This window comes from Myxine glutinosa, chromosome 13, assembly GCF_964187855.1.
Source record: "Myxine glutinosa chromosome 13, kmMyxGlut1.1, whole genome shotgun sequence".
NCBI classification, from domain to species: Eukaryota; Metazoa; Chordata; class Myxini; order Myxiniformes; family Myxinidae; genus Myxine; species Myxine glutinosa.
Window position 1 is genome coordinate 98,124,417 of NC_136273.1, and position 15,180 is coordinate 98,139,596.

The window sequence follows — 15,180 nt, forward strand, 5'->3', positions numbered from 1 at the left end:
GCCCACTTACACACACAGGGAGATGAAGGAAGAATGTTCACGCGCCGAACGCGCCTGCTTTGGTCCTCCAGAAACAGTTCACCCGGCGTGGCCCCCTGGCGGTCACAGCACGTATCCCGGCGAAGGCAGGCAGGCAGGAAAATATGCGCGTCTGTGGCCCGGCCCGGCTGTCTTTTACAGCGCGATTAATACACTGAGCGCTCCGGTCTCATAACTCCGATTCGTAACTCGTCTCTTGGGCTGCGCAACTCAACTCGCCTGCACTCCTCGGGGATCTGACTCCAGCTCAACTGAGAACTCAACTGAACTCGCCCTTCGCTCATCTCATAACTGAACTCAACTTGGCGCATCCCCTCTCATAACTGAGGTAGTCTCATAACTGACGTGGGGGGTGGGGGGGGGGGCTCTGGGCACAGGGTTATATTGCCCCACCCTAGCCCGACTCGAACGTGCCAAACCCCGCCTTTTGCCGCAGTGGTAAGTCACTCCCCTCGAGCCCTGATTGGCGGCTCACGCTTACTGTGGCTTCTCTTCCGCCTTCCTTTGGCCTTGTCAACTTGTTCAGGCCTGCCACGTGGTATTTCATGCCAAAACCAAAAGCATCGAGGCATCGTAAAGGACCTAATTCTCATTGTCCTACTCAACGCAAAACTAAACACAGGAAAGGTCTACGCTTACATTTACTAAGAAATTACTGAGCTTTAAACGAGGCTACATGTTGTCGTGTAACTAAACTAGGAGGGGAAATTAACTTTATAAAAACAATTATAATGAAATTATAAAAACACAAAACCGCAACACTACACCCCTCCTTCATCAGACTCGTCCCCGAGTCGGAACCACCAATGGAACGACCGGTTAGAGAATGACATGCAAAATTAACTTTTACTTTTACATGTGACATATAGGTGTGGTTCCCCCTAACATTTACTCTGACCCGTGTATGCGACAGTTTTAAAACACTAGATATGTCCCTCCTATTGTGTTGAGTAGCTGCATATCAGATTCACACCCACAACGAACCGAGTATTTCCGGAATTTTTCAAACTAAAACACATAGCCGGTGGGCAGCACTCTTATATTTACAAGCACAAAAACTTAATTTTATTGACAATTATATGACCCAGGACCTGTCCTTTTTGGAAGAGAAGATTGGAGGGGAGAGAAAAACACAGCAAAAACACACACAACAATCATGACATTTGCTGCTTGCTTCTTGCATCTTGCTTCTTGCTTCTTCTGTGTGCATCTATCAAACCGGCTAGCTCCCGGACCGGCATACAGGCCATTTTTAATCTTCAGGGATATCTCATCTTGCACATCTTCTCCTACCCAGCACACCATAATAAAAATGCACAAAAAATGCTTTTATTTCATTTCTTCTTTTTCTTTGGCAGGCAGGGCCACTCCCATGTGGTCCGACTGCTTGGCATTAATGCCACTCAACAAGTGGTCCGAAGATGCAAGATGATTTTGCAGCAAGGTGCTGCACAGCAGAGGTGCAAGGCCACAAAGCTTGTGGTCCATAGTGTGTAAGGTGCAGCAAAGGGTTTGTGGCAGCAAAGTGCTGCACAGGTGCAGCAAAGTTACAGCAAAAGGATATGGCAGCAAATGCTGCGCCGTTCGGCTGCACAGATGTAGCAAGGTGCAGAAGGGATGCTGCACAGGTCGATGGTGCTGCACAGCTCCACCTCCCAAATGGTCCTGGGGTGGGGGGAGAGACGAGGCACAACAAGCAAAGCGGAAAGGATGCAATGACACACAGAACCACAAGGTAATGCAGCGCGAGGGGCGCGGAAGAGTGAGCAGAGCAGGCTCGTCCCTAGCCGTCCGTACCCCCCCACCGTCGGCTATACTACCTGAGCCCCCCTTGTATTTACAATCCGTCTACGTCTTGTCTCCCATATCCCCCTCTATTACAAATTCGTCTCACAATCCCTCCCAGGAAGGAAGGGATGGAACAAACACAATGTCTCACGTACGTCATGATGCGTCTTACAACTCAAACGGCTTACAGAGCCCTGGTGTGGAGCTTCGTCCTCCTTGGTGATTGGCTGTGGATGGTGCGAAGGGATTTCTCATATCCTAACTACACTACTGACATTTACTTTTAACCTACCCGGGGTCGTATCCTGCCAATCGGCCATCTTTAAACTATGTGGTTCTAAAAACGCGAATTCCCATTGCCCACCTGGTGATGCCATCCAAATTTGGGTCTCACTCCCACAAATTTGCATACTGTGCCTTTGCACAATTTCGGGGCTGGGTCGTGTGGCTCCACTAGCAGGTCTACCTACCTGTGCACCTCCGCCACTGAAGTCGCCACCCGAGCTTACCTGCTCCTGCGACTACCTAACTGGGGAAGGCCCTTCCTGGCACTTTACCCCCTGATGCCCACCTTGGCATTGGGCAACCCGGGTCCTCTCCTGGGATCCTCGTCCCCACTCAACACTAACCTAACCGGCTCCCAGAGCCTACCTGCGGCCTCACCTGGCCAACAAACTACCAGTGGCGGAGTGCCCCAATAACCATACGCACCAATTAAGCCACACGCCCAGCCATTCCACATACTCATGTACCCAACAAAAATGCTACTTTCCACTACCCGCACCACAGGTGTCAATATCCATACAAATTTTGCCTATGCCCTCTACCTGGCTTTGCACTACCCATCCCGGGCGTCCGTGAATGGGTTCCACATCCCCCCATTCACTCCTTCGCAACATGCATTCCACCCTTTCTATTCCACACCAAGCATTCCACACCACTTATTCGCACACCATTTATCTCACACACCACTTTTCTCGCACACGTTTTGTGCTCACACACCTTTCGTCTTGCACACCATGCAAGTCAATTCACACTACTACTTTTACACACCAAATATCTGGCACACCTCTTGTGCTCACACACCTCTTTCCTCGCACACCTCAAACACAATTCCTTTTGTTTTTTCACACACACAGCATCATCTAACTACCTGAGTTCCCCTAAAACTCGTGCTTCCCCGTCGTCCCTTTAAACTGTGCACTCCCTTGTCATTATCATCCACCTAAGCTACCTACGTCCCCTCTACAGTCCAGTGTCACTACTTAATTCTCATGTCTCTACAGTCTTCTAGATCCCTGACATTATCCTAGCCCTCCCTCGGCTAGCTTCGGTGTCCCATGGAGGTAACCATTGCTGGCACCCCATGTGCCTATCACTGACATCCCCCTAAACTAATGCCCATGGGCCCTGGCGTGTGAGGAATGGTGACACCACCATTCCCCCACGTGGGGTACACTACTCTCACCAGTCCACCACACTCGAGCCTCTTCATGTGGATATACTTTGTCATGGCTCGGCCTCGAAAGGCCGAGCGATCCATGCGGGTGGTTTGTCTCCTGTATGTTGGGTCCGTCCGGCATTTTCGATCCAGGGGAGGAGGTATTGATGGGCCGAGGTGCAGGGCTCCATCCCTGCGTGGGGCCTCGCGGTCCCACGCACGATGACCAAATCGGCCCCGGTCGGAGCATCGCACCCGCCAAGGTGCGCGGCTCCGAAAACTCCTACCTCCCCTTGAACCTCGCCGATTGCCTTTGCCGCCACGGCACGGCACCAACCATACAGTGCGGGGGCCGGCACGAATCGTGCACGCCGGTCCTTGTGAGACCGCCGCGGCACCGATCCCCGCCTGTACCTGCTGCACACAACTCACCAGGGGCTCACGTCTGCGATCCGTCCCGCTAAACGCTACCCCGGTCGGTGTCGATGCTTGAGCCGCGTCCTCACACCTCGCGACCCACTCCGCACTCGCACACCCAGGCGTCCCCGCACCTCCCATACACTCAATTACTGCACACTCAGGCGTCCCCGCGCCTTCCACACACCCCATTATCGCACACTTTTCTGTTACACACTCCGTAACACCCTCGGGTGTGCACTCCTGCACACACTCTGCAACACGCTCTGGTGTGCACTCCTCCTTCGCACACTCAATCATCGCACGCCCTGGCACACACTCTCTCTCGTACTTCGTACCAGTCGCCCTCGTACACCGCACAATGGACCTTCCGCGAACGCCCGGGTTTCGTCTCTCTACCAAGCGCGCCAAAAACCCGTTCGCGCCAAACACATTCGCGCCATTTTTTCCACTCACCTCGGGGTCCTCCTTCCCCGGCAGCACATGCAAACCTTTTATTTCATTAGCAAGCCCGGCATCATGGTGCAAATACAGACTTTGCGCGCATTCTATTTCTTTCTCCCACGATTTAGTTTCTGGTTCTCCCGTCTCTCCAATTTCAATTATTTCTTTTTCCTCGACGACCGCCGGCCCCCATGAAATTTATTTGTCCAATTCGGTGACCTTCGGCTCTTCTACACCCCGCGTCGCGATTTCCATAGTCCCGGTCAACTTAGCTGTCCTTCGCTCTACCTCGCTCTCCACGCGTTCCTCACACCGTGTCATCTCGTCGTGTACCACCGCGACCTTCCCGCTCAACCTGCGCCTAATGTCCTCCCCCGCTTTTTTAAAATTATCGTGCTGACCATTTGTTCGCCCACTTTGTTCCTTTCCCTGGTGGTTTTGTCCCCCATTTCTTTCAATTGTTTTTCCAATCGCTCACCCGAGCCTTCATATCGTCCCTGTTACCCCTTGCCTCGTCCCTCTGCATTTCTATAGATGCTCGTAGTTGATCTATAAGTAAGTACAGGTCCAAACCCGCTGGCACTCGCTGGCTCGGCTCTCGCCGCCACTTGTGAGGTGCCGCCATTTTCTTCGCCAGCTACCGCCCCCTCTTCAGCTTCCTCCACTACCAACTGTCTCTCCTGCAGGTACTGGGTCATCCATTCCTCCTCTTCATCTACCCCCACCGGCATTCGACCGCCTTGGCCAGCCATGGTACGAATACAATTTGGCTTTAAAAGAACTAAATTTCGTTCGCTCGTAATTTCGCAGCACGTGAAACGTACTGCAGGTCCAATCCCACTCCCGGACACCAAATGTTGCTGCCAATATGTACAATTTGGTGTCCAAATATTTTTTTAGGGTTCCTAATCCCACTCCTGACTACCAAATTGTTTTGGTTTTCCAAAGCCCGTTCCCTTACAAAAGGGGAGATTAAGCCCCTTTTTCTCCTTGGGTCTTCAAACCGCGAGACTGAGTCGCCACTTCCGGGCAGACGTGGAAAAGGGTCTCGGGACAATTTTGCACGTACCTTAAGTACCCATGCCGCAGCGGCAGCGGGGATCGAGTCTCGCACGAACCACGCGTAATTGAGTACACCCGAGCGGATGGCGTACCACATGGCCCGTGCTGTTACCTTTCTTATGGAACCCGATCAGAGCGATCCAATTCGTACCATGCTAAGCCAATGATAGAGAGACAAAAGCAGTCGAATCAAAGGAATAACACGATTTAATGACTATTTACAATGGTTTGGAAGGAGAAGAGACACAGGGCCGTCTTAAGCAGTCGTAACTAATTTTCCCAGACAATGGGCCCACTTACACACACAGGGAGATGAAGGAAGAATGTTCACGTGGCGAACGCGCCTGCTTTGGTCCTCCAGGAACAGCTCACCCGGCGTGGTCCTCTGGCGGTCACAGCACATATCCCGGCGAAGGCAGGCAGGCAGGCGGGAAAATCCTCGCGGCGCGTTTCTCGGTAAAGGCAGGCAGGCGGGAAAATATGCGCATATGTGGCCCGGCACGGCTGTCTTTCACAGCGCGGTTAATACACTGAGCGCTCCGGTCGCACAACTCCGATTCGTAACTCGTCTCTTGGGCTGCGCAACTCGCCTGCACTCCTCGGGGATCTGATTCCAGCTCAACTGAGAACTCAACTGAACTCGCCCTTCGCTCATCTTATAACTGAACTCAACTCGGCGCATCCCCTCTCATAACTGAGGTCGTCTCATAACTGACGTGGGGGGGGGAGGGGGGGGGGCTCTGGGCACAGGGTTATATTGCCCCGCCCTAGCGAGACTCAAACGTTCCAAACCCCGCCTTTAGCCACAGTGGTAAGTCACTCCCCTCGAGCCCTGATTGGCGGCTCACGCTTACCATGGCTTCTCCTCCGCCTTCCTTCGGCCTTGGTCGACTTGTTCAGGCCTGCCTCGTATTTCACGCCAAAAGCATCGAGGCATCGTAAAGGACCTAATTCTCATTATCCTACTCAACGCAAAACTAAACACAGGAAAGGTCTACGCTTACATTTACTAAGAAATAACTGAGCTTTAAACGAGGCTACATGTTGTCGTGTAACTAAACTAGAAGGGGAAATTAACCTTTATTATAAAAACACAAAACCGCAACAATATTATGTTTTATGCACAAATACGGTACACAGTTTTTTATGTATGTATGTACGTATGTATGTGAGTATGTATGAATATGAATATATTGTGTTACGTTTATGGGGGAGGATAGAGATTATCTTAGAAGAGAGTCTTGGGCCTGTGGGTCACTGGGCCCCCAGACGGGCCGAGACCTCTGAGGGTCCGAGGTGGTTACTCATGGGTACATGACATGGTGCACCATGAGGACCACTATGGAGAGGTGTTGCGAGCCGTGCTTTGATGGCTTTGGTGAACTCTCTCTAATCTCTCTTTCTTGCAAACACCATACATTACATTTTTCATCATCCACTTTGCTTACTCATTTTCACTCCTCACCTTTACATTCTCTCTCTTTTATTTATCTTTCCTCATTTCCTCAGAAACGTCCAATTAAATATGAAAAGGTCCAAAAAAGCAATGGCCCCTAGTTCCCAGCATAATGGGGTGTGAAGAATCTCCGGTGACCTGCTCGTCTCTAATGCCAACGAGAGGGAGGGCTCAAGCAGTAGCAGTGTCGGTCTCTTACAAGACCCTTACCTGTTGAATCAACATGACTTTTTCAATTAATTTCACCAACATTTGTGGGCTTTCTTCAAATCTTTCCTCTGTTGAACACCATATAGCAAGTACCTCTCCTAATATCTTGCTTCTCTGAGACCCAATTGTCACATGTTGTTCTTCTTGACTCCTTTAACATTTCAAACTACAACTTTCACTCACAATACTGCTTCTCAAAGGAGGAGTTTTTATCGACTCCAACATAAACACACCTGCTGTGGCACCTTGTGAACCTCGAATCTCCAAACTTTGACGTCATCTAGCTAAACATTTTTTTTTTTTTTTTTTTATTTTTTTTTTTATTTTTTTTTTTTTTTTTTTTTGTATACAAGATCGAGGCTCGTGAAAGAGCGAACATTAATCACACAGAAAGACAAACAGACACATAAAACAAATAACATCGGGAGCGGTAGACAAGATGGGGAGAGAGGGGGAAGGACACAAACACAATATTTGAGAGCAGGGACCGAGAGACATGGAGACATCGAGAGATCTGTGGGAGGGAGAGGGCTTTGGGGGGGAGGCATGTGAAGGGGGGGAGGCATGTGAAGGGGGGGGGGGGTGGGAGAGGTATAAACATATGGACACTGCCAGGATTTCCAGGAAATAAGTTGGAATTTCAAACAAGGTGGATCTGGGGTGAATTAGTGGGGGTAGAAAAGATCAAGGTTATGGATGGGGGAAGATAAGAGATGGTGGTGAACAGCTGTTTTAAAGACCTGGAGGGAGGAGAGGGATTGAAGGGAGTGTGGGAGTTTGTTCCACAGGCGGGAGAAAAGAGGAATGAAAGAGTGAAGGTGAGCAGAGAGCCGAGATTTCGGCAGTTTAACCATCAGAGGGTTGCTGTTTGTCTCCCGACCATCACTATTTTTCTCTGCTTCACTTACTGCTCTCCCAATTCAACAAACTTTATATCTTTGTTTCACTATCTTAATTCATGCCATGAGGCCATGACATCTGAACACCCTCAAGCAGAATTCCTCTATTTAGGAGACTTCAATGTACACCACAGGGAGTGGTTGAAATCTTCCCACACGGATGTTGGGGGAGTTGAAGCTCTTGCAAACCATTGAGAATGGAAAATGTAACAAATTATCACCCATCCTACCCATATCCCAGATCATCATGACCACTCTTCCAATACTTTGTATTTGTTCTTCACCTCCAATCTGTTCCGTCACAGCTACACAATTTCACCTCCAATTGGTTCTTCTGACCAAAATCGTGTGAACATCACTTTACCATCACTTCACCTCCGACTGCTCCGACTAAAGGCCAGTATTTGCATTTAAATAGTGTTGACTGGACTGGTTTACGAGACTTCTTTCCTGATTTTCCCTGGAAAGACTCCCTGGAAAGAAAGACTTCCTCGTCCGTGCCTCTATCTCTGCTGAATGTATAGCTGAGGTTATTGTTGCAGGAATGGAGGCTAAAATCCCCTTCTCTTTCAAGTTCACCTCTCCTTCCAACGCTTGGTTCAATAATTCCTGCTCTGCAGCCATTCGTGCAAGGGATGCGGCATATCGGACATGCAAAAACTCCTCTTCCTCTGACTCACATTCAGCTTTCATACCTGCCAGAAATCATTGCAAACATGTTATTCGTGAGGAGAAGCATTCCTTTATCCAAAAGAAATGTGACAACCTCTCTTCTTCTTCCACTAATAGATCTTTCTGGTCCTTGGCTAAAACTATCGCCAGCAACTTCTGTCGCTCTGCCTTTGCTTCCCATTTCTGTTCCGATGATACTGTAGCTGTCTCTCCACCTGATAAAGCAACTCTTTTTGGGTCTCTTTTCTCCTCTAATTCCACTCTGGATGACTCTAACATTCCATCTCCCTCTGATGCACCCCTTACCAATCCTATGCTCCTCTCTATAATCTCTCTTCATGCAGTCAAAAATAGACAAAGGCAGAGATGTTGATCTAGATTTCACCCTCATTATGGGCCTTATGAGGCCTGCCTTTTTTTAATAATAAAAAAGGTAAAAAAAATCAAACATTTAGACATCTTTGGACGTGCACCTTGACCCCACGGCCAAGGCACACCGTCTATCAAGACTGTCCCATTGGCATACACATGCACCTCAACCCAAAGGCTGAAGCACCATGGCCAATCAAAACACATGCATCCTGACCCAGACTGGCCAGAATGCATGGACATACAGTTGGACCGCTCCTCCATAGGAGTGAGTCGAGTCCCCACGACTTCAACACCATGCTGTCCCGACGAGGGCTTATTTTTCCCTCATGAGGACAACATACTGCAAATTGTTTATTTGTGACCAATCTAAGCCGCTAATACACACAAATTAAACCCCCTAACTTGACGAGGAAGCAAGGCACAGATTGAGTCTCACCCCAGCAATTGCTGCACAACCTGTTAGCAACAAGTGTTGCCTGTGACCACAGAGCTTTAATATCAGTCTGCAAAGACTTGGGTACCACGCGGATACCTCCTCGTTTGGAAGTGATGTGTTGGCATAATTTATGTGCATGACATCATTGTCCTGTCATAAGGTTTGTGTGCTTCTTTGGTTAAAAAAAAAAAATATATATATATATTGTTGCGGATATGAGGATTGTGTTTTTTTTATTGTGTTGTATTGTATTGTAAATTGTTATGAATTATTGCTTATTCTGAGCCCTCCTTGCTCCAGTGTGTATAAAGGTCAAAGGGCGTTCCGGTAGTTAATTCCATGAAGCATACATTGAAGGACACTATAATACCCTTGTTCAGTAGTTTATTTCCTTATTCTGTGTATTAGGTTAAGGCTTTGTCTTCCATTAAAATGACACTCCATTGCACCAAGTGAAATAAGATAGATTCCCTTCATTCTTCATTCCCATTCCCAAAAACCTCCATTTTCCCTTTTGTCATGACCAAGCCTCGATTGCCAATATTACATCCCCTCCAAAACCACCATTGAACATGTGCTCGGGTCGGGGAAGAAAGGCGTGCCCGCCCTTCGTCATCAAGGGCGGAGCAAGAGGGTCGCGCGACCAACCAGGGCCGAGGTGAGCACACCAATGGGCGTGTCCTGAAGGCCGGCGGCTTGATCGCCGGAGGCGTTATAAAAGCGCGCGCGCAAGGTACTGCGTGAGAAGATCCAGATGAGCTTTAGAGAGAGAGAAGGTTCGAGGTCAATTACAAGCAGTTGCGCCAGAGACGGCAGACGCGCCCTGAGGTGAGCCAGAGAAGCAGCTTTGGCTCCACAAGCAGTGTTGACTCCACCAGGCAGCTTCAACCCGTTACCCCGCGGGAACCAGATAGCGGTGGCATCGGTGGCCGTCGAGGTCCAGCCGACATCCCATGCGGGATCAAGCCCGAACCATCTGCCCCAGCTGAACCTTCCCATTCCTCCTTCCAGCATTCATTCCTGCCATTCCATCCTTCTTGTGTACGTGAGTTTGTTCTGTTTGTTCTGTCCTGGGTATTTAATTAAGTTTGTATAAGCTAGTATTTTCACTGTGTCACCTGCTTTTTCCATGTTCCCTGTATATAACTTTGACTGCTCCTTTTGCTTGTGTGTGTAAATATTAAATCCCGTTACTCTTCTGTACGTCTTCTTCTTCCCCTTTACATTCGGTCGCTTTAGAGGTTTCCAAATTGAATATCTGTGGCGCGATCCGCCAACGTTCAGGAATCGGGTTGAGTCGGGGAAAACTGTTCGGCCGCGGTGCCTCCGCTCGGCAAACAACATCCTTATCCGCGGACCGTAACAATATGTTTGTATTATGATTGGTGTAAATCATGACAACACAGCAACTCAGGTACAGTCATTATCCTCAGCTAAAATATATATATATATATATATATACTAGCTTGGCTCGGCTTGTTTTGCGCTCGCCTCACCAAGCGTCGTTACTGAGGAACGGGCTTATTTTAGCTGAGGATAATGACTGTACCTGAGTTGCTGTGTTGTTATGATTTACACCAATCATAATACAAACAATTATTTTGCACAAATGCATTTGTTGTGTTTGTGATATTACATTTTTATAGGCAATTTAGGTTGAAGATTTAGGTTGAATGTTTATTTTTTTTTCAAGAAAGAACCCCTCAGCACATACATAGGGGAGGGGTAGGTGCAGACTGGAAGTTTGGGACGATTACACCTCACCACCACGTAATTCAAAACACCTCACCACCAAGTAATTCAAAACACCTCACCACCAAGTAATTCAAAACACCTCACCACCAAGTAATTCAAAACACCTCACCACCAAGTAATTCAAAACACCTCACCACCAAGTAATTCAAAACACCTCACCACCACGTAATTCAAAACACCTCACAGCCATAAAACACGTTATAAAAACACCTCACAGCCATAAAACACGTAATAAAAACACCTCACCACCACAAAATTAAAAACACCTCACAGCCATAAAACACGTAATAAAAACACCTCACAGCCACAAAATTAAAAACACCTCACAGCCATAAAACACGTAATAACAACACCTCACAGCCATAAAACACGTAATAGAAACACCTCACCACCACAAAATTAAAAACACCTCACAGCCATAAAACACGTAATAAAAACACGTCACCACCACAAAATTGAAAACTCCTCACAGCCATAAAACACGTAATAAAAACACCTCACAGCCATAAAACACGTAATAAAAACACCTCACCACCACAAAATTGAAAACGCCTCACAGCCATAAAACACGTAATAAAAACACCTCACAGCCATAAAACACGTAATAAAAACACCTCACCACCACAAAATTGAAAACGCCTCACAGCCATAAAACACGTAATAAAAACACCTCACCACCACAAAATTGAAAACACCTCACAGCCATAAAACACGTAATAAAAACACCTCACCACCACAAAATTGAAAACGCCTCACAGCCATAAAACACGTAATAAAAACACCTCACAGCCATAAAACACGTAATAAAAACACCTCACCACCACAAAATTGAAAACGCCTCACAGCCATAAAACACGTAATAAAAACACCTCACCACCACAAAATTGAAAACACCTCACAGCCGTAAAACACGTAATAAAAACACCTCACAGCCATAAAACACGAAATAAAAACACCTCACAGCCATAAAACACGAAATAAAAACACCTCACCACCACGAAATTAAAAACACCCCACAGCCATAAAACACGTAATAAAAACACCTCACAGCCACGAAATTAAAAACACCTCACAGCCACGAAATTAAAAACACCTCACCACCACGTCATTTTAATACACCTCACCACCAAATAATTCAAAACACCTCACCACCAAGTAATTCAAAACACCTCACCACCAAGTAATTCAAAACACCTCACCACCACGTAATTCAAAACACCTCATCACCACGTAATTAAAAACACCTCACCACCACATAATTATAAATACCTCACCACCACGTAATTCAAAACACCTCACCACCATGTGATTTAAAAACACCTCACCACCATGTGATATTAAAACACCTCACCACCATGTGATATTAAAACACCTCACCACCATGTGATTTAAAAACACCTCACCACCATGTGATTTAAAAACACCTCACCACCACATAATTCAAAATACCTCACCACCACATAATTCAAAATACCTCACCACCACGTGATTCAAAACCACCACAACGTTATTAAAAACACTTCACAACCACGGAAACAAAAGTTTGAGGGAGTCGTTAAGTGACAACACAGACATTGCCCAGAGTGCACTCTCTATTCCATCAGCGAGCATGCATAAAGTAACTCAGTGTTCCAAGTGAGTGGAAAGAACCTTCCCCAATGTCTCTATATTCCCGTCTTCGAGCTCAGAGTTGGTCCCCTCCAGTGATCAACGGAACGATGTCGACTCTAAACCAGAATCTCGTTCCGAGGGCAGGCACAGACACGCCGCCCAAAACGGCACCAAGGCGCACGCGACCCAAAGCGGAGAAAAGGGTCACGTGGTTAAAGTGGCACAAAGGCGCACTCACGGCGACTGGGAAATCAAAAGGCCCCCTCCAGGTATGAACTTTCACTGTTCACGGTCGGCGAGCCGCAAAATAATCGTCAGAAGCCTCGGTGCACACACACACCACAGATACGTCTGAACGCAGTGAAAACGGTTGACGAAGCAAGGAAAGTCTGCTCGACGCGCGAAGCGCACGAGTCAAAATGGCGGACGGCTCGTACTTGAGACGTAATCACATGACGATGGTTCCCCCGAATCCAACGCCAACCTGACACGCAGGTTTGATCAGTCACAGCGATTACAACTCTATCGCTGAATCCCTTTCCAGGAAACCCCAAAGTTCACTCGTGTCTCTTGCTCGACAACGGTCGATCCAGAACGCAAAGCAACCAGCTTCTTCTCCGACTTTTTCTCACCACCTCCTCCTCTTCCTCATTGTCTTCCGGTTCGGGTTCCTGTATCATTTTAAGTTAAACTTTTTTACTTTTAATAACTGTTCATAAACAATAAACCTTTGGAAGACAATAATAGTACATAGAATCAGAAATCTTTCAAGTGGAGGAAAACCAAAACAGCGGAAGTGACGAATCCGTAACAATATATATATATATACAGTCACGTGAAAAAGTAAGTACACCCCATGTAAAGTTTTGACTTTTTCAACATATTTCAACATACAGCTATTTGATCTTCATTTCAACAAAATTGATAGATAAACGTGATATAATATAAAAAATATCATGAAACATTTACATTTTGTAGTCCATTGTATAATTTAAATTAACATAAATGCAAATTTCGCATGTGGAAAAAGTAAGTACATATATATATATGTACTTAATAACGGGTCCATGTTCTGCAGGGCACTGTGTCTCACTCTGGTTAGTCTCCTAGCATTCAAACTGGTCGTTCTCCGATATTTCCTTGATTTTTGCCAAACTTTTCACGATTGAATGCACAGTCGTGCAGCGATCACATATGTGTGGCCAATTTCCGTTGTTCCTTCACCACTCTCATGTCTTTTAATTATATTCAATTTCACCTCTAATGTAACAGTCTTTCATTGTTTCTTGAGATGAGGTGTGATTGGCGAAGGTCTGGCGGGTCTCTTGGAACTCATTACAGAAGGTTTGGGCTTTGATAAGCGAGGACTTACTGTACATACATGGATAATTGCCTTATTTAATATCGCAGGGTGTAGGTTAAGCATTAAGTGTGTGCTCGTGTGTGTGTGTGTGTGTGTGTGCGTGCGCGCGCAGGCATTGAGCTGCCAGATTGCATGACACGAATGCTGGTGGTCAAGTGTAATGCTTGCAGGGTGTTCCTGCCCAGTTCCATGCTTGAAGTGGAAGTTCATCTCAAGGACCATGGACATGAAGAACTCCACGAGGCAAGGCTCTCGATATCGATGTTTTGGGGCATTTCTGGTACACCTTGACTTCACAGAAAAGGATTGTTCAAGAACTGCCTCAAGTTTGTTTGTGCAATTGTTCATAAATTATTTTGCAAAATAGCTTAAAATTCGCAGTCGTCAGACACCCATAGCCTCTTCTAAAATGCTTTCTTTATTTCACTGATTTTCCAAAAAGTAATATAAATTATATGGTGTGTTTGCATGTCACGGATGCCGTGTCGTTTCTTACCGTTGTTTCCATTGTCACCAAACTTGGTAGTTACTCGTATAATTAACAACTAGAATATAAGACCTGTCGCTTCGCTGACGGAAATACCAATCTTTGCTGCGATGGCTAATCTATGGGGGAAGAAAAAAAAGAAAAAGAAAAGGATTCCTGGGAGATCCTGCTCTCCATGCAGGGATAACCAAGGTCACATGTTGGCATTTGCAGTTTTGACACGCGTACCCTGGTGTTGGGCTAGCGGCTAGGGTGTCAGCTTAGGATCCTAGGATCCTGGGTTCGAATCCCGGTCGATTGCTGAATTAACGCCAGGGGCGTTGACTCAGCCTGTCATCCTTCCGAGGTCGGCTAATTGAGTACCAGTTCACTGGTAATTCCCTGCTTGTCGTTAAAGGTGGCAAAAAGGGTTGGCGTCAGGAAGGGCATCCGGCCGTAAAACATTGCTTCAAAAAGGGGACCGAAAAACACGGTTCCTGTAAAAGGCCAACCCCCGCTTGCGGGGAAAAATGGCCTCTAAAGGTGGTTGGTTTGGTTGGTCCATATACCCATAAAATGAATGAAATGAATGATCGTTTTAAGGCCATTTTCCCCGCTGAAGCGGGGGTTAGCCTTGCGGGCCCCATGACAATCATGGTTCCCTGTTTGAGGCAATGTTTTTATGGCCGGATGCCCTTCCTGACGCCAACCCTTGGTCGCCTCTTACGATGCGCAGGGATACGGTGTAC

General features: G+C 47.1%; 1 protein-coding gene across 2 annotated transcripts in view; it reads left to right on the plus strand.

Moving 5' to 3' along the window:
• The window catches only part of LOC137439136 (uncharacterized), an 83,710-nt gene that overhangs the window by 40,804 nt on the left and 27,726 nt on the right, over positions 1-15,180 (plus strand). For both annotated transcript variants that reach the window (XM_068134852.2, XM_068134853.2), the window contains exon 9: positions 14,078-14,208. In XM_068134852.2, coding sequence (XP_067990953.2) covers positions 14,078-14,208 — 131 coding nt within the window. The remainder of the gene's footprint in view (positions 1-14,077; positions 14,209-15,180) is intronic.